Below are 17,723 nucleotides of genomic sequence, written 5' to 3' on the forward strand. Positions count from 1 at the left end.
AGGCTCAGTCCTGACTTTCTCTCACTATGGTTTTACCTTTACTAGAATTCACACAAATAAAATCCTAAAGTATTTTATATTTTGTGCCTGGCTTCCTTCACTTACTTTTAAAATTCATCCATGTGGTTTCCTGTATCAGTACTTGTAATGCCCACTGGGATTCCATTGTATGAATTTATTACAATGTTTATCCACTCCCTGTTGATGGAGATATAGGTCATTCTATTTTCTGGTTATTTTACATAAAGCTACAATGACCTTGCTTGTCAACTCTGGACTAAAGCTGGACTCCCAGGCAGCCCCAGATGGAGATGGGCCCCAGGGATGGGAAAGGCCAGGTCCTGAAGGCAACTTGCACTTCTTTTTTGGGAGTTTCCTCTAGTTGCCACAAAGGGATGATTCCATGGACAGGGCTGAATCCAGATAAAAGGGGGTACAATTGGCACTAAAGCAATTTCAGTTGCTTTTTCAATTCTCAGACTCCATTTCCACTCAGGGAAAGTGCAGGAGAAGTGGATATATTTAGATTAGTCATAACAGCACAAAAGGAGCAGGCAACATAAAGATCCCTTTACTGAAAGGTAAAAGCTGATTACAGTTTTTTACCTGAATCCCCAGGAAACAGATATAAAGGCCAGATCCAGAGGTCACGAAATTTAGAGAACCAAGCAGAGTTGATGGTTGCCACCAAGAATGCCACCTTCAAGTGTTTGTCACTGTTTCCATTTTATATTTGTATGATTCTTTTATATAAATGCTTATGTCCTAATAGTATCATTTCTATCAGGGAGGGCCACTGTATTTGTTTTTAGACTTCAGTGGCAGTGCTCCTGGGCAGGTCCTGGAGACAGCTTCCTCTCAACTTTGCTGAGGAGTGTAGAACATACATCCTCTGTAGACAAAAGACCCAATTCCTGATGTTCCAGGAACTACTGGAGGTTGCCACAACTACAGTTCCTTAGGATAAGCTCTGGGCCCAACAAATAGTCATGACATCCAGGCTACAAGATTTGGCCCACAGAGCTCTTCATTCTTTCCCAGGAGATCTTTGGCCATGAGGGAAATGAGACCAAGCCTGAATTTGGAACTGTTACTTGCCATCCTGCTGTTCCCTTTGGGGCAAAGCCAAGACTCCCCGCAAAAACCCTTCCCTCTCCTTCATGACAGCAGAACACAATTCTGTTCTCAAGCCACTTAACAAAATGAAAAAACCCCCAGGATAAAAAGTGGCTTAAACAATGAGGCCTTTTTTCACAACACAGTTGGGGGTGGTATGAGGTAAGAAGTTCCTGGGTTGGGAAAGTTGGAGGCTGGAAAGATCTCATATCAGCATCATGTGTGGCATTAGCAATGTCCATGAAGAAGAAAAACCTCTGGAAACATCCAGCAGACCGTAGCTCAGGTAATCTTGACCAAAGCTGGGTCATGTCCACATTTAAACCTGTCCATGGGAGGTATTGACGCCCCCACCACCACTACTTCAAAGGGCTCAGACCACTCATGGAAGTGAAGGCACACCAAGATCTGGGATGACTGACTTTCTTCCCAGTAGGACTGTTGGGGTATACAAGTGTGATAGTAGGATTCTAAGATGCCCTCCAAGATTTCCTGCTCTAATCCACAAGATTGTGAATATGATGAATTTTACTCTCATGATGAAATTATGTTACACGGCATAGTTGACTTTAAGGGAGATTATCTAAGTGGGTCTGATCTAATCACATGGGCCCTATAAAAGTAGTTTCTCCAGCTAGTAGAAGAAAAGGAAGTTAGAGATTTGATGTGAGAGGGGATTCAATGCACTGTTGATGACCTGAAGATAGAGGAGGCCACCTGTTAAAGAAAGTGGGTGGCAGCTGAGCAGTTCTTGGCCAACAGCAAGGAAACAGACCTGTCCTACAACTGAACTCTGCCAATAACAAGAATGAAGTTGGAAGACTTTTCCCCCAGAGCCTCCAGATGAGAACCTAGTCTGGCCATAGGATCTTGATTTCAGATGTGTGATACCATGAGCAGAGAACTTGACCATGCGGTGCCAGAATTCTGACCTACCTAACTATGAACTAGTGTTTTTTTTTTTTTTTAGCCAAAAGTTTGTGGTAACTTGTTACACAGCAATAGAAAACTAATACAATGAGTTTTAACTTCTGGTGGACAACTCCCTCACAAAGGCTACTCTCCTCAACCTTTTCTCTGGTGTGATTCCTTTCATGTTGAACAAGGTGATAGCCATGGATAAAGGCTTTCCCACATTAATTTTACTCCTAAGGCCTTTCTCCAGTGTGAACTGTCTGGTTATGAATGAGGGCAGAACTTTTACTGAAGACACTTGTAAAGCCTTTCGGCAGTGTAAATTTGCTATCCTATCGTGGAATAACGTTGGAGCTGCAACTGAAGGTTTTCCCACATTGGTTGCACATACGAGGCTTTTCTCTAAGTAGGAGAGGGCCACATGTAGAGAGGGGCTGAGATGAGCCTTTATTTAACTCAGGCAATGAGATGCCTGTTGATTTCTTTTTCAAAACATCCCCACTCCCAAAATGAGCAGGCTTACAGCCATGGCTGCAATGAGACAATATTCACTATTCAAGTCAAAGTTTCCTTCTAATCAATTCAGTTGTTAGAGAAAGAAACAGCTGGGCCTGTGCCGGGAAGATCACTATTCATCACTGCCATACACAAGAGTGGTTGCCAGGGGTGGCATACATGGGCCTGGCAAAGCATCCTGCACTGGTGGTCTCTTGGTACCACCAGACATTTGGCTCTGCAGCTGCTCAGGGATGAAGACTTTTCTGCATGCTTTCTTCTCCAGCCTCCCCAAATGAAAGGTCCTCTAATCTTAAAGGGACTAGAAGCAGTAAGAATGAAATCATAGAGTGTTGCCTCTGAAGCCAGACATCCAGAATTCAAAGTCTGGTTATGCCACCCACAACTTCAGTTGTTGGGTAAGTTACTCAACATGGCTGGGCCTCATTATAAAAGAGAGATAAAAATACTTTGTGTCTTCCTGGAAAATCCTACTTATCCTCCAAAATGTAGCTCAAATGTCACCTTCTCTGTGACTCCTTTCTCAACCAGCTTGACCCCATCCCTAAATTAAATGTCTCTTCTGTGCTTTCCAAAACACCTGACTCAAATTTATCTACTAATGCATTTAGCACTCTGAGTGGTTTTTTCATCATTTACAACTCTTTTTTCTACACTGAGAACACTTCAGGGGTAGAAATTATAATGTATTCATAACTATGACCCCCCCACCTAGGCCCTCCACAATGCCTGGCACTTAATAGTTGCTTATTAAGTATCTGTTGAATGAATAGTGAATGACGAGTAAATAAGTAGTATGTGTACTTGACTCCATCATTTGTATTCAAATACAATACTTTCCGTCTTATCCAATGTTGTTATCAAATGCAAAACATTTTATGGAGCCTGGCACTACAACATTAGTCATCAACAGGACTGGCATATTCAGGAAATGAGAAAACCGGATGATCAACAACTACTGCAAAATTTCATCAGTTTTCCAGTTACCAGCAAAGGCACAAATCCTACTTTAAAAACTTAAAAAAAAAAAAAAAAAGAAGAAGAAGAAGCTTTTCTCTGACATGAAATCATCCATGCAGACCAAGTTTGGAGCTTTGGTGGAAAGCTTTTCCACATTCACTACCCTGATAAGTCCTATTTGAATGAGGTTGGACCCATTTTTCTGCATTCACTGCATTCTTAAGGTCTTTTTCCCGTGTGAAATTTCTAGTGTTGCAAAGTTTGGGATGCAGCTGAAGACATGTGCTGCATTTATGAGGTCTCTCTATGTTGAGAACTTTCTGGTGCCAAAGGTTTTCCCACATTGGTGCCATTCTTACAGGCTTTCTTTGGTATGAATCTTCTGGTGCCGACTGAGACAGGAGATTCTGCTGTAGGCTTTCCCACATTCAGTGCATTTATAAGGCTTTGCTCCAGTGTGAGCTCTCTGGTGCCGAATGAGGTTAGAGTTTTGGGTAAAGAATTTCCCACATTCAGTGCACTCATAGGGCCTTTCTCCAGTGTGAACTTTCCGGTGCCGAATGAGGGTGGATACAAGGCTGAAAGCTTTCCCACATTCACTGCACTCATAAGGCCTTTCTCCTGTATGAATTCTGTGGTGCTGAACAAGCGTGGATTTGTGGCTGAACGTTTTCCCACATTCACTGCACTTATAACGTTTTATTTCATTGTGAACTTTCTGGTGGGTGCTCAATTTAGACAGGTTATTGAAGGCCTTTCCACAATCCTTACACACATGGGATATTTCTCCAGTGTGAACTTTTCTGTGAGTAATAAGAGCCGATTTCTCCAAGAAGGCATTTCCACCTGTTGGGCATCTATAGAATCTCTCTTCTGTGTGAGTTCTCAGGTGGTTGAGGAGGGCAGAGCTCTTCAGGAAGAATTCCTCATAGTTGCTACACTTGAAGGGCTTCTGTCCGGTGTGGACTCCTGTGTGCTGCCTGAAATTGGAGCAGTGAGGAAAGGTCTCCCTGGTGTCCCTCTGTAGCTTCCCTTTGGTGTGAGTGCCCTGTTGCTGGACAAAGTCCAAGGTGGCCAGGAAGTCCTTGCTACATTCCTCACATGTGAAAGGCTGTTCTGACAGATGGGCCCAGCAGCTCTTTACCTGCTCAAGAACGGCAGTCTTATCCTCAGATCCACACAGACAGCCTGAAAGCAGAGAAATATCAGTTAACTGAGTGTTGGATTGGAGGGAGGGAAGCACCCTCATCACAGATGCATGTCAGCTACACTCAGGAAGGAGTCCATAGAATTGCCGGTGCAGGATAGGGCCTAACCAGACCATAGAATGTGTGAGACCTCAACAGGGATCTGGACACAATGATGGGATGCAGCACAGAAAGGAGAGTTAGGGTCTCTAAGTCACTCCTCTGCAGAATGTTTCAGCAGGGCCTTGGCTGCTGGTGACAGCCAACCACTGTGCAAAGGCATGTATCTAGTCCCAGCAAAAACCAACTAGAACAGAAGTAGCTGGTGTTCCCATATTACATAAGAATGATACGTGCGTGCCTTGTGTCACATATAGAGTAGATCAATGTCATATGGTTCTGCATGTACTCGGCTCTTTAAATATTTTTCCTTTGCCAGCTGGCATGACATTAAGTCATCCATAGATCGCACTGGAGGGAAATCACAAAACAAGGGTCTTGCTTCCTGGTTGCCGTCTGCTCACTCGGCATGCTTCTGCAGCGCTTACAGCTTCTCCAGCATCTGCCCCTGTACTCATTAATCCAACCCTGATTTAGTTAATAATTCCTTATATTAAACCTTCTCTACACTGTGCAGTTTCTCTCTACTGATTGGACCCAGACTGATACAGAATGGTGCTAGGAGATAGCCTGCAAAGATTGGATTGTGGGACTCATTTGGTTGTACCTTTGGGCTTGAGCACAGTGCTGAGCTACTTGCCAGTGGGAAACAGGATAACAGCAACTCGTGGCATGCAGTTGCATCACAATCAAGCTATCACCTGTGGTTGACTGTGAAGAAATGCCAACTGAGGCACATGTTTTACCAGCTCAAGTAGCTCCTGCACTTGACTTTTATGGCAGTAATGATGACTGCAAGGGCTGTAGTATGGGATAGATTCTCCTGAGTCCACTGGAGTGCTTACAGGAAGAAAAAATAAGCTCAGGTTCTTAAACTTTCAGATCAAGCCTTGGTTTGAGAACCAGAGAGCTTCCATGACAGCCCTAAAAGAAGCTCTTATTTCTTGTATCTGCAGGACTGATATTGCTGAAAATCAAACACAAAATTCAACTGTATGGGTTGCTGAATTACAATGTCAGTTGAATTCACAGTTGGGCCAAGTTTCTAGTGTGAAAATTAGGGCATGGGTTGGTAAAGAATGGGATTGTGAAACCTGCAATGGGGACATCTGGCTGGACCTAAATTAAACTGAAAGTCTTGAACCTCAAGTCACTGAGTCTCCCTTACCAATGGAATTCACTTTCTCACCAGTATCCAAGGAGACTAGCATTCCTCTACTTGAACCCTGTGTAACTCACTTAGGGTAGAAGCCTTGAAGGAGGATACCCATCCTCCTCAAGACCCACCACAACCACCCCGTGTTGCCATTAGCCCCGTAACTAGGGTCAAATCTCAGCATTCTCGATGGGGAGAAGTACACTACAGAGGAGATAGCTTACACAGTCTGCTAATATATACTGGCAGAAACCTGGGTAATGTGTGGAAGTGGATTCTAAGGGTTGTAGATCAAAGAGGGTGGAATTTAACAAATTGAACTGAATTCATTGATATGGGTGCACTTATTAGTACAACTACTAGATTTAATGTTTTAGCTCGATCAGCTGGAGGTAGTTTAACAGATTAACTAGAACTGGGACTCGGTGGTGGACTGAAGTTATTGAGACTGAGATGCCAGAGCTTCCCTGGCAGGATGTGGACGAGAGAACCCAAAGCCTTAGGGAGACATACGTTGAACTGGATTTATCATATGGGACCTGCACATTTGTGGTAGGCTGAAAAATGATGTCTACACTCTAATCCTCAGAACCTGTGACTATGTTACCTTACATGGAAAAAAGGATTTTTCAGATGGAATTAAGGTTGCTAATAAACTGACCTTCACATAGGGAGATTATCCTGGATTGTCTGGGTAGGCCTAACATAATCACATAGGCCCTAAAAAGCAGAACAGTGATGTGAGAGAGATGTTTCCTGGTTCCAGTGTGCTTGTTGGCAGACTCCTGTAGCATGCAGGCTCCTCCAGTGTTTGGCTCCTACAGCACATGGTAGCTCCCCAGGGTCCATTTCCTGCACCAAGCAGTTTTCTTTAGCACCAGGCTCCTGCAATGCTGCAGCCTCTCCAGTGCCCAGCTGCATAACAGTCAGCAGTACTTAACAGCCAGAATCTTCTCCCAGGACTCCCCTCATGTGGTTTTGTAATGGAGTGCCTCTGGTGAGATACTTTCCCATGAACAGCCTCCCCTGACAAGTTTCTGAGGATAGATTTCCAGCAGTTTCTTCTGGCAAGGCACCACAGTAACTTCTCTGCCATTCAGTAAAGCACAGCTGCACCGTCTCCAACAAAGTCTGGACTCAGCCCTGGGGAGAATTCTTCCTTGTGTGTTCTCTCTCAGCCGTGGGAGTAGTGGCTGTTCTTCTATCTGCTATTCCTATATTCTTTAAAGTTCTTGTTACTTCTTTCTAATCCCTTGCTATTCCAATCCTCTGATATAGTTAACAGTTCTTTATATTAAACTTACCTGTTCAAACTACCGCATGGTTTCTCTCACCTGACTGGACTCAGACTGATACAGGTACAGAGGAGGGGAAATGGAGGAACATACAGGCCAGAAAGATGAGGTCATGGAGAGGCTAAGAATGAGTAGAAATGGCAAGAGGATGGTGTCCAGAAGGGGGAAGAAATGATGAGAATGAGGTATGGCCACAGCCTTAGCACCAACATCAGTATACACAGGACAGGCACCTGGCACACTTTAAGCCCATCCTTGATACTAGCTCATCTCCCAGTTCCCACTCACCAGGAACAGGACCCCTCCTGGCCTGTCTTGCCATGGCCAGAGTCATAGCCACCCTAATGGGAACCCACTGCTCTTCATCACACTTAAGTGGGGCAACAACATGGGAACTGAAAGGTGCAAATTCTAGGGCAAAAAGGAAGCAAAAGGCAGGTGACACACCCCCTTACAGACCAAAGGGAGCTCCTGTCATCTCTGCAACCAGGAAAAAAACAAAATGAACTTCCTTGCAGCATCTTGCAGGAACAGCTGAGAGGTTCCTGCAGAGAGTGACCACGTGGGTACCTGAGTTTCATGCCACAGGCTGGCACAGGCAGGCCCTGAACAATATCTTGTGGATGAAGAGGGCAAACCTGTAGTACAGAGGGGCCAAGACTCCAGCAGGGTCACCAGGCCAGGGAGAGGCTGAGCTCAGTGGGATCTGTTGGGCAGACTGTGAAACATCTAACCCTGAAACCTGCCCCATAATGCCTTGGGGCAACAGCTGTTGGCCCTATTCACAAAGCTGCTAAGAGAAGTGGTGGAAATGCACATAGCCCAGTGCCAGCTCTGACAGTACCCATGGTCCAGCTCTGGCACAGACAGCACCTCCTAGAGGGTAAAGGCAGAGGGTGATCAGTATGCTGGGGGAGGTTATGAGGGACTTACCCAGTGAGCCAATGAGTGCAAAGTTCTCCAGCATCACATCACAGTACAAGAGCCTCTGGGTCACATTAAGGATCCCCCACTCATCCCAGGAGAAATACACAGCCACATCCTCAAAGGTCACTGGGCCCTGCATTGATGGGTTCAGCTGATCCTTGGGGTCAATGGGAGGGCAGAAAAACCAACCAAAATATGGACAGATGGACATATCCAGGCCCTTGACCTGCGACTCAGGGTCCCACCACATCTCCCATTGAAATCCTCTTTCCCGATGGGCCCTAGACTTCCTCCCACTACACACACACCCTCCTATCTCCTTTCTCCCCAGATCCCTATCCCAGCATCCTAGTAATATCTGTGCCTATTTCTCCTCTTGGTGCATTTGGACAGTGTCCAGCCCACAGCAACAACAGGCTGGTGACCAGTTGCATGCCATTTATGTTACAGGCCAAGCACACAGCCCTCCTCCCACTCTGTCCTGCAAGCCAATTCCCTTTGTGTCTCCTAGATCACACCTCTCAGAATCAACCAAACCTAAGATCACTCTTCTCCCTTAGGCCCCAAGTACCTGGTCCCAGGGCTCTTCGATTTGCCTCCCATATGTAACTGTCCTATAGCATGCTCACAGCTCCAAACTCTGCAACACAACCCCACAAATTCACCCCATAGGTATCTTCCTGGCCTCCCCACATGCCATTCTGCATATGGTACCCTGAGAGTGCTTGGCATAAGCAATCAGCATTCCATCCTGCCCCAGTCCTGCCCACACCTCCAATGGTCCCCACTGCATTGAAAACCTCCCCACCTGGCTATGTTCCTAGGTTCAACCCTTAGCCACTTGGAATTCCACAGAGAACTCCCAGACCTCTGGCCCTCTTCCACCCCTGCCTTTGCACATGCTGTCCCTTCACCTGCCACCAGCCTTCCTCTCTCCTCTGGACACACAGAGCCCAGCCCACTGGTCCACACCCTGGGCCTGGGCCCCTGCCTGACTCTCCCAGGTGACCCTGAGTGACTCACTTTCTCTCACTGGTTGTACTTAAATAGCAGATCCAGAATCTAGCCACTTCTGCGACCTCCACTGCCACCAGCCTGGTGCAGCCACCATCATGAGTAGTCTCCTCTCTGGCCTCCCTGCCTCCTCCCTCACTCCAGTCTGGTCTCCACTCTGCAGGCACCTGAATGAAATCACTTTCCTCCTCTGCTCCAAACGTTCCGTGGCTCCCGCCACCCTCAGAATTGAGGCCCAGCTCCTCAGGCTGCCAGTCCAGGCCTGATTCCTGCCTCCTGCTCTCGATTCACACCATAAAGAGGACCTGCAGTTTCTTTAACACTCCCAGTTCCACCTCACCTCCACGCATTTGCACATGTTGGTCTCTGTGTCCTTAACATTTGCCACACCACATGTCATTGATTGCCAAAAAATGGGAATCCCTCCACCTAACCCCAGGCCGAAATTCAGCACGCTGGGCTGGAGTGACCCCAGGGCCCCAGCAGCGAAAGCGTAGGAGGAGGAGACGAGTCCCAGGACACCACCATCCCCTATATCTGGGTGCCGGAATCATGTGGCTGAGGGTCTCAGCGGCTGAGAACCTGGGGCAACCCTCCCCACTCACCTGGGTGGGGTCCATTGGTGCCGTCGCCACAATCGGAATCTGTGGGTGGAGCGGGATGGCGAGAGGCGGCGACCAAGGAGACCACTGACCCTACCCCAGACGTGCTAAGGGACGAGTGACCTCAATCCCCACCCCACATCGTGTAAAACGCGCGCAAGACCCAGCGTTCCGCCTGCGGGGGGCGCCGGAGTGAAGGCGGGTGGGGAGATCCCAGAGAGGTCGCGGCCTAGGCGGGCGTTGGATGGACACTCCCTGCGCAAGGCCGCCGGTCATACAGTCAGAACTACGAGTCTTACGGAGGCAGGGCCGGTGTGCGTGTTGGGGGGGGGTCACTGCTCGGACAAAGGTGCGGGGAGGGACCTTGCCCCTTCTCCTCCCGCAGGTGTAGTCCCCAGGTGAGACGGCCCCCTTCTCGGGGCCTGTCCCCGCGCCGGGAACTACATTGCCCGGTAGACACTGCGCCTACGTCCCGAGGCTGGCCAATGACGACTGAAGAGAGTGGCATTTCCTTTAGGGTCCTGCTGACATTGTCCAATGACGACCAAGGTGGGGGCTGGACTTCCGGCGTTGGCTCTGAGCGTTGCTTTGGCAACTCACGCCGCAGTGCACACCAAGAGGAGGGCCGGGATCTCCGGCTGGGAGCGGAAAGCGCAAATGTTGAGAAGGTCCCGCCTCCGTACGCTTCTATGCACAGTGACCGCGGCGAATGTCTCCTCTCCCAGGCCATAGAGGGGATGGCACCCTGGGGCCATCAGGCGGCACTGCGAGTGGGGGTCCTCAGCCCGTGCTTGCCCCCGGCTGTGTGGCTGATCTTGGTTACTCAATCTCCAGCAAGTCCAGAGGACAAACTGATAGAGCGTGGCCCAAGACCCTCAATGTAAATCACATAGAATAAACTATCTGGCGGTGCCCAAAGTCCCAGGTAGACAAAGACCCTCATATTAGGATATTCCAAGGGCTTAGAGTTCCATTCCCAGGAGCCAGTCAAGGACCAGTCCTTTCTCAGGAATGTGCAGGGTTTGAGTACGCCAAGCCTAGTGAGTCAACCATTTACAGCACAGCGGAAATGGCTGACTGGGGTGGCCAGCTGTGCAGACTGGCCTGCAGAGGCTCACCAAGGTCTGCTGGACAGGACAGGCCCTGGCACAAAACGCTCCTGCTGCGGAAACAGATGAGTGGGCTGGGTGCCTCATCAGGCCCCTGAATCAGCACCAGCTGGCACTAGGCAGCATTGGGCAGGGGCCTGAGTCTGCAGTTCCAGTGCCAGCTGCCTGCATGGATCTCTGATACCTGACATGTTTGGTGATGGGCCAGCTGGTCCCTGGTACCTGTGCCACTTGGCCACTCTGCCTGCACTCTCCCAGTGATGACCTGGAAACACTGCAGGTGACTGGAGAAAGGGTCAGTACAGCTCTAAACCACTGTGACTCTTCAGTCCACATCCTCCAACATTACGGTGCAAGGGGTCTGGGAAATAGTCAGCTGTTCTAATACCACCACCTTCTTCTGTCCTCCAACATCCACAGCTCCATTCCTTTCCCCTCAACATTTGGGGGCCTGGTGATGGATAACGGACCAAAGCTAAAGTCACTCTTCTTTATCTTTTCCTTGGCTCTAATGCTGTCTCCACTTACTGGGCATTGGTTTCTCCCCCACCTCTCCTACATTCACAGAAAGGTTGAAAGTTGCCCCCTGGGGATTCACCCTCAACCAGGGACCTGAGACTCTTATGAGAGAGCAGGCCCAAAGGAGTGGCACAGGCCTGCTTGGCTGAAGAAGGAAGGCAAAGGACCTTGTCAGTGACTACACTTTAGGCAGTGTGGGGGCTGGCCTCTGCCAACAAATAAAGCCAAACTAGTGTCAGCCTGTTGTGGTTTTAAATGTCTGCAAAGTCTTTACCACTCCATTTTTCAAAAGGTTGACCCAGATTTCCCTTACCTTGAGTGTGGGCCAAACTCAGTGTCTCACCTCTAATGAACAAAATGTGGCAGAAGTTATGGTGTGTGACTTCCAAGATTAGGTCGCAAAATACATTGTGTCTTCCACCTTGTTCTTTCTTAGCTCACTCACTCTGGGGAGTCAGCGGAATGTTGTGAACACACTCAAGCAGCCCTCTGGAGTAGTTCACATGGCAAGGAACTGAGGCCTCCTGCCAATAGCCACGTGAGTGAGCCATCTTGGAAGTGGATCCTCCAGTACCAGGCTTGCCGGGTGTCTTAGTTACCTAGTGCTGCTATAACAGAAATACCAAAAGTGGATGGCTTTAGCAAAACAAATTTATTCTCTCATAGTTCAGGAGGCTAGAAGTCTGAATTCAGGGCACCAGCTCCAGGGGAAGGCTTTCTCTCTGTTGGCTCTGGGGGAAGGTCCTTGTCATCAATCTTCCCCTGGTCTAGGATCTTCTCAGCACAGGGACCCCGGGTCCAAAGCATGTGGTCTGCTTCTGGCTCTTCTGGCTTGGTGGTAATGAGATCCCCCTCCTCTCTGCTCACATCTCAAAAGAGATTGACTCAAGATACAACCTAATCCTATAGATTGTGTCCTGCCTCATTAACATAACTGTCTCTAATCCTGGCTCATTAACATCATAGAGGTTAGGATTTACAACACAGGAAAATCACATCAGATCACAAAATGGGGGACAACCACACAATACTGGGAAACATGGCCTAGCCAAGGTAATACACATTTTTGGGGAACACAATTCAGTCTATAATACCAGTTCTGCAGGTGGGGTTACTGTTAACAAGAGCTTACCAGAGCTCACTACACAGGTTGATAATGACCTACCTTGTCTGGAGAGGCCTGGATCTTGTTCCTCTCAGCCCCCTTCTCAGGCCCATCAGGGCCACACCTGGGTCTCTTGCATTTAACTCCACTCTTAAGGATATAACCTAGCTGTCTTGAAATTTGACTACCATAACATTTATTTATAAGTATAATCTTATCTGTTAAAATCTATGCTAAAATATATTCATAACCATACACTATGTTAAAATTTATCTGAATTAAAATTTATAACAATATGAATATGTGTTAAAATATAATTTATTCCTTGTCCATCCTGCCCTCTACTACTTGAGGACTTGTTTCTTCTGTGCATGGGGCTGCTCAATGAGCTCCTTTTCTTATGCTTATGGTGTTCTTCCTCTTACCCTTTAAAACATTTGAGGTAGCTGGGTCTTTTGTTTGCTGTTGCGTTCTCTCTCCTCTCGCGGCCACGCAGCCTCAGTTCTCTCGCCTCTGTCCCCCGTGTCAAAGTCTTCCTTCCCTACTCTCGCCTCCTGGCAGTTACACTTCTGGGATGCTCGCTCAGTCGGGCCCACACGCCCCTTGGTCGCCATAGCAACGCCGGCCCCAGGCTCTTGACTGGCTACCAGATCTAGCATGCTCTCGTAGTTCCTCCCATCTGCTCCTTGGAAACCCTCTAGGACAGAACAGAACTGCCTCATACGGTTTCCAAGGAGCGGCTGGTGGATTCGAACTGCCGACCGTTTGAGTAGCAGCCAAACTCTTAACCACTACGTAACTTGGGCTTTTCCTCCCACCTAGGCTATAGGCACGCACTACCTCACACCGTGGGGAGGCTAAGGCGGACCTGGTTGCTGTAGCAAGACAGTCCAGCCCCAACCTTCAGTACGGTCTCTCTATGGTCTGCGTTTCCTGACGATTTCTCCTCATTCTAGGGAAGATCTTGACAGAACTGAGGCCACAAAGAAAAATGTGGGGCCAGGGAAATAGGGCAAAACGAGGCTACCTTGCCCGAGCTTTGGACTGACAGGAGAAGAGGTTTTGCAGGGGTTCGAGTCTGCGCCCTGCCCTACTTGCCAGCCTCAGTTTCCCCCGTCTGTCAGTCTGGACACCGCCACTCCTAGGGTCTTGCGAGGTCACCCCCATCCTCCGACCGCTGGTCTATCGGCCTGGCCACCAGAGGATGCCCCTATGGCCAGGCACGGATCTGGAGTGGACAGGGGCCTCCCAGACTTGCGTGAGGAGTGGTGGTGAATTACCGTAGAATAGAGCCCCTAGCATCACTCCTGGAGGGCAGGACCTGGGGAAGGCCTGGGGAGTTGGGGGTTGAATGAGCAAAGGTGTAGGGGGCAGTGCGGCCAGAACGGTGGCTCTGCTCTCAGCCCTCTGGACATCATCTTCCACGTGAGTGCCCTCCTTGTTCCCTAGGTGCCTCCGTGCACCCCTGGTACACAGCAAGTGCTCAACGAGCATTTGTGGATGAATGAATTCTTCGTGCAAGTAGAGTGTTTATTGTCACCCATTTTACAGAAGGGGGAACCAAGGTCTGGCGGGTACAGACAGGGACTTACCCTGACACCGTGTCAGCCACTGAAGCTGGCTCCCTCCCTAGGCATCATTCAAGGCTCGGAGACCTGGGAAAGAAGCAAGCCTGGGACAGAGGTGCCCAGGCCAGGGTACCCGAGGACAGTGTCCAGTGTGATCTGGGAATGGGCACAGGGAGGGCTGAGAGGACCCAGCTCCAGGGGCCTGAGGAGGAGATGTGGGTAATGTGGTCACAGGCTAGCGGGCAAGTGTGGGGAGAGTCCACCATGGTCCTGGCCCGGGGGTGGCTTTGAGGCAGCCATCTTTGTCACGTGCAGTGGGTGGGCAGGCACTGACGTAGTAATTGGCAGACAGGGATGCTCAGAGACCCATGGGCTCTGTCATCGGCCTCGTTTTACAGGAGAGGAGATTGAGGTACAGGTTTCCACACATCCCAGTAGCCGATGCAAGGGAGCAGGTTAGGACTGATCAGGAGGGAAGCAGCCCCATTCATTGCCCTTAGCCACCATCTTGCTGCCCCTTTGTGCAGGCTGTGCCTCCCACCTAAATGTCAGCTGTCATTTCTCCTGAGCAAGCTTGAGGATACAGCTCTGAGGTCCTCTCCTCCAGGCAGTCTTCCCTGACCAGCCCCGGACAGGCAGCATCCTCTCTTCCTCTTCTGTGCACTGACAGCCAGCAGCCCCTTTTTTGAGCCCCCTGGCTCAGTTCATCTGGGCCAGGTCCACTGTCACCCACCCAGCCTGGGATGGAGGAAGGAAGTGATGAGGAGGGGAATGGACCCCTGGGATCCAGTGGTAAGTGAAATAATAGCCCCTAAAGATAGCCAAAGGAGCCCTGGTGGTGCAATAGTTAAGTGCTCTGTTGCTAACCAAAAGGTAGGCAGTTCGAACCCACCAGCAGTTCTTCGGGAGAAAAGACCTGGTGATCTGCTCCGGTAAAGATTACAGCGTAGGAAACCCTATGGGGCAGTTCTACTCTGTCTTATAGGGTCACTATGAATCAGAATCAACTCCACGGCCCAACAGAAAGATATCCAGGTCTTAATCCCTGGACCCTGTGAATGTGTTACCTTATATGGCAAGATGGACTTTGCACATGTGATTAAGAACCTTGAAATGAGATTATCCTGGATTATCAAGGTGGGCCATAAATGTTACCAGGAGGGTCCTTATCTAAAACAGGGAGGTAGGAATGTCAGAGAAAGATTTAAAGATGCTACCCTGCTAGCTTTAAAGATGGAGAAAGCCAAGGAATGCCACTTTAGAATCTGGTAAAGTCAAGGAACAGGTTCTCCCCTTGAGCCTTCAGAGAGAGAGTAGCCCTGGGAAAACCTGGACTTTAGCCTATTGAGACTCATTTCAGACTCAGCCTCCAGAACTGTAAGAGAATGAATCTGTGTTGTTTTAAGTCACTCTAAGTTGGGGATAGTCTTTGGGGAACAAATGGTTAAGCACTCGGAAACTAAGCAAATTGTTGGCAGTTCAAATTCACTCAGGGGCACCTTGGAAGAAAGCCCTGGTGATCTACTTCTAAAAGGTCACAGCCATTGAAAACCCTATGGAGCGCAGTTCTACTCTGACACACGTGGAGTCGCCATGCATTGGAATAGACTTAACGGCAACTGTTGTGTGTGTGTCTGTGTTTTTAAGGTTGGAGGTGGTTTGCTACAGCAGCCACAGGAAACTAACACAAAGGGGCAACGGTGCTTGTGCCCTAGCAGGTCCTGTGGGGCTGTGCTGTGGCTGCCCTGTGACCCAGTGTTCTGGTCTGGCCCCTATGGGTGATATTGGTAACCGGGTGTGGGCCAAGAACTGGTTTGGGAAGACACTCCCTCAGCCATCCTGATGTTCCTCCTCTGGCTTCCCCCTTTTTAGCAGCAGGCTCACAGTAGTCTAGCTGCACAGACATGCCTGGGCCTAGGGCAGCTGGGAGCTGGGTGAGCCTTGGGTGCCCACAGGCATTCCCAGGCTGCCTCTCAGTCACCTGTGACATTGTCACTCCCCAGATAACTATTAGGCACCCACTGTATGCTGGGAACTGAGGACACAAACGTAAACGAATCAGACAGGAGTCTCCAGCCTCACAGAATTCACATTTCTTTCTGGAAAATGTTGGGTGCCCATCCCCAACACAGCACCCCAATCCTGTGTGAGGTGAGCCAGAATGGGGGCTCTGGAGCCCAGGGGGAGGCAGGAGGCCTAGGTGCCACCTGTGCAGGGGGCAGCTGCTGTCTACTCCACTGTGATTAACCCAGGAAGGCTTTGGGGAGGAGGGGGACAGGAGCTCAAGAGTCACCCTCCCCGCACGCTGCTGTCCACAGGGTAGGGCTCAGGCTTGAGCTGGGAAGGACAGCTAGGACGGGTGTGTGTGAGAGGGACTGAGAGATGCCTGTCAGAGGAGGGGGTGCAGGGGCTGGCCCTGAGAAATGAGTGAAGATGGATGTAACAGGAGCCCAGGGGCCAGGCAGAGGGGCAGGCCTTGGGGCAGGCTGAGAAAGGTCTAGGAGCCCCTCTCCTCATCACATACCACTGTCTGGTCCAGGGGGCAACCTTGTCTCTCAGAGCATGCTGGGGGATCCCAGAAGCAATGATTTGTGAGGTAAGTGGAGGCTCTGGGTTGGGACTCAGGATGAAGGTAGAGACTCCTACTCCACCAGGCCTGCTGGGCCACCCCTGCTCCAACCAGGAGTGCACAGCAGTGACTGTCCACCCAGGATCAGCAAGGGGATGACTGCATCCCACCAGGCCCAACCTGGAGTGGAGTCAAGGGTGGGGGTTGGGGTTATAGCTGTCCCAAGAAGATGGAAGGACTACACTGCAGTGGACCAGTTAGGGGCGCATGGCTGTGGATAATAGCAGCAGGACCCCAGAGGAACTGGGGTCAGGGGCTCTCCTCTAGCTGGACGCCCACGGGAATTATGGTCAGGCGTGCCTCCCAACTGAATCCCTACGGGGATGGGATTCGTAAAGTCCCAGAGGCACCCTGTGTAAATGACGGTGGGTGTGCTCCTTGGGAGGGTCTCTACCGTGTGGTGACGATGATGTTCCTGGTAGGCCCGGTTCTAGGGGATGGCTGCCTGCAATGCACCCCGCTATGGCCCCCACTAGAGTAACGGCTTGAAGGTTCGCCTGGCTAGGCCTGGAGACGGCCCTGGTACGGTGGTGTGTTCATTGCCTCCCCCACACTCTCCTGCCCCCTCTCGCCCGCGGAGATGAGCCAGGGCCAGCTGCCGCCCCCCACGTTTAGTCCAAGCCTCAGTCCAGCCCCAGGTCAGCCTCCATCGGGTCCTCGGCGCCCCCAGCGGGCTCTGCCTCGGGCTGGGGGGCGTCCTGCCCAGCCCCTAGCACAGTAGCGTCCAGCTCAGGCCGCGGCGTCCAGGTGGGCGTCCAAGGTGCGACTGGCGCCGGCTGCGGCGGGAACAAGGAGAAGCCCGGCGCCGAAGCGAGCGCCACCAGCTGGGGGCGCGCGGAGGAGGATGAGGCGGCGTGCGGTATGAGGAAGAAAATGTAGACGCCCGAGACCACGAGGCCTGCGGCCACCAGCACCGCCAGCGCCACGGCCGCGTTGAAAGCCCAGACCGGGCTGCTCAGCGTCAGGCGGCGCGAGAGCGGACGGC

At 50.2% G+C, this 17,723-nt stretch overlaps 2 protein-coding genes across 2 annotated transcripts in view; both read right to left on the minus strand.

Annotated features, from left to right (window-relative positions):
- Positions 1 to 3,862: 3,862 nt before the first annotated feature.
- On the minus strand, positions 3,863 to 8,403 carry LOC111822423 (zinc finger protein 584-like). Its single transcript, XM_023741251.1, has 2 exons — positions 8,199 to 8,403; positions 3,863 to 4,695 (listed from the first exon to the last, which is right to left on the minus strand). Exons 1-2 carry the CDS (start codon positions 8,401 to 8,403, stop codon positions 3,863 to 3,865), a joined length of 1,038 nt encoding a protein of 345 aa, XP_023597019.1.
- Positions 8,404 to 17,361: 8,958 nt separating this feature from the next.
- Positions 17,362 to 17,723, minus strand: part of RNF225 (ring finger protein 225) — a 969-nt gene continuing 607 nt past the window's right edge. Inside the window, exon 2 of the mRNA XM_012558557.1 lies at positions 17,362 to 17,720. Coding sequence (XP_012414011.1) covers positions 17,362 to 17,720 — 359 coding nt within the window. The remainder of the gene's footprint in view (positions 17,721 to 17,723) is intronic.

This window comes from Trichechus manatus, unplaced genomic scaffold (assembly GCF_000243295.1).
Source record: "Trichechus manatus latirostris isolate Lorelei unplaced genomic scaffold, TriManLat1.0 scaffold00176, whole genome shotgun sequence".
In the NCBI taxonomy this organism is placed as follows: Eukaryota; Metazoa; Chordata; class Mammalia; order Sirenia; family Trichechidae; genus Trichechus; species Trichechus manatus.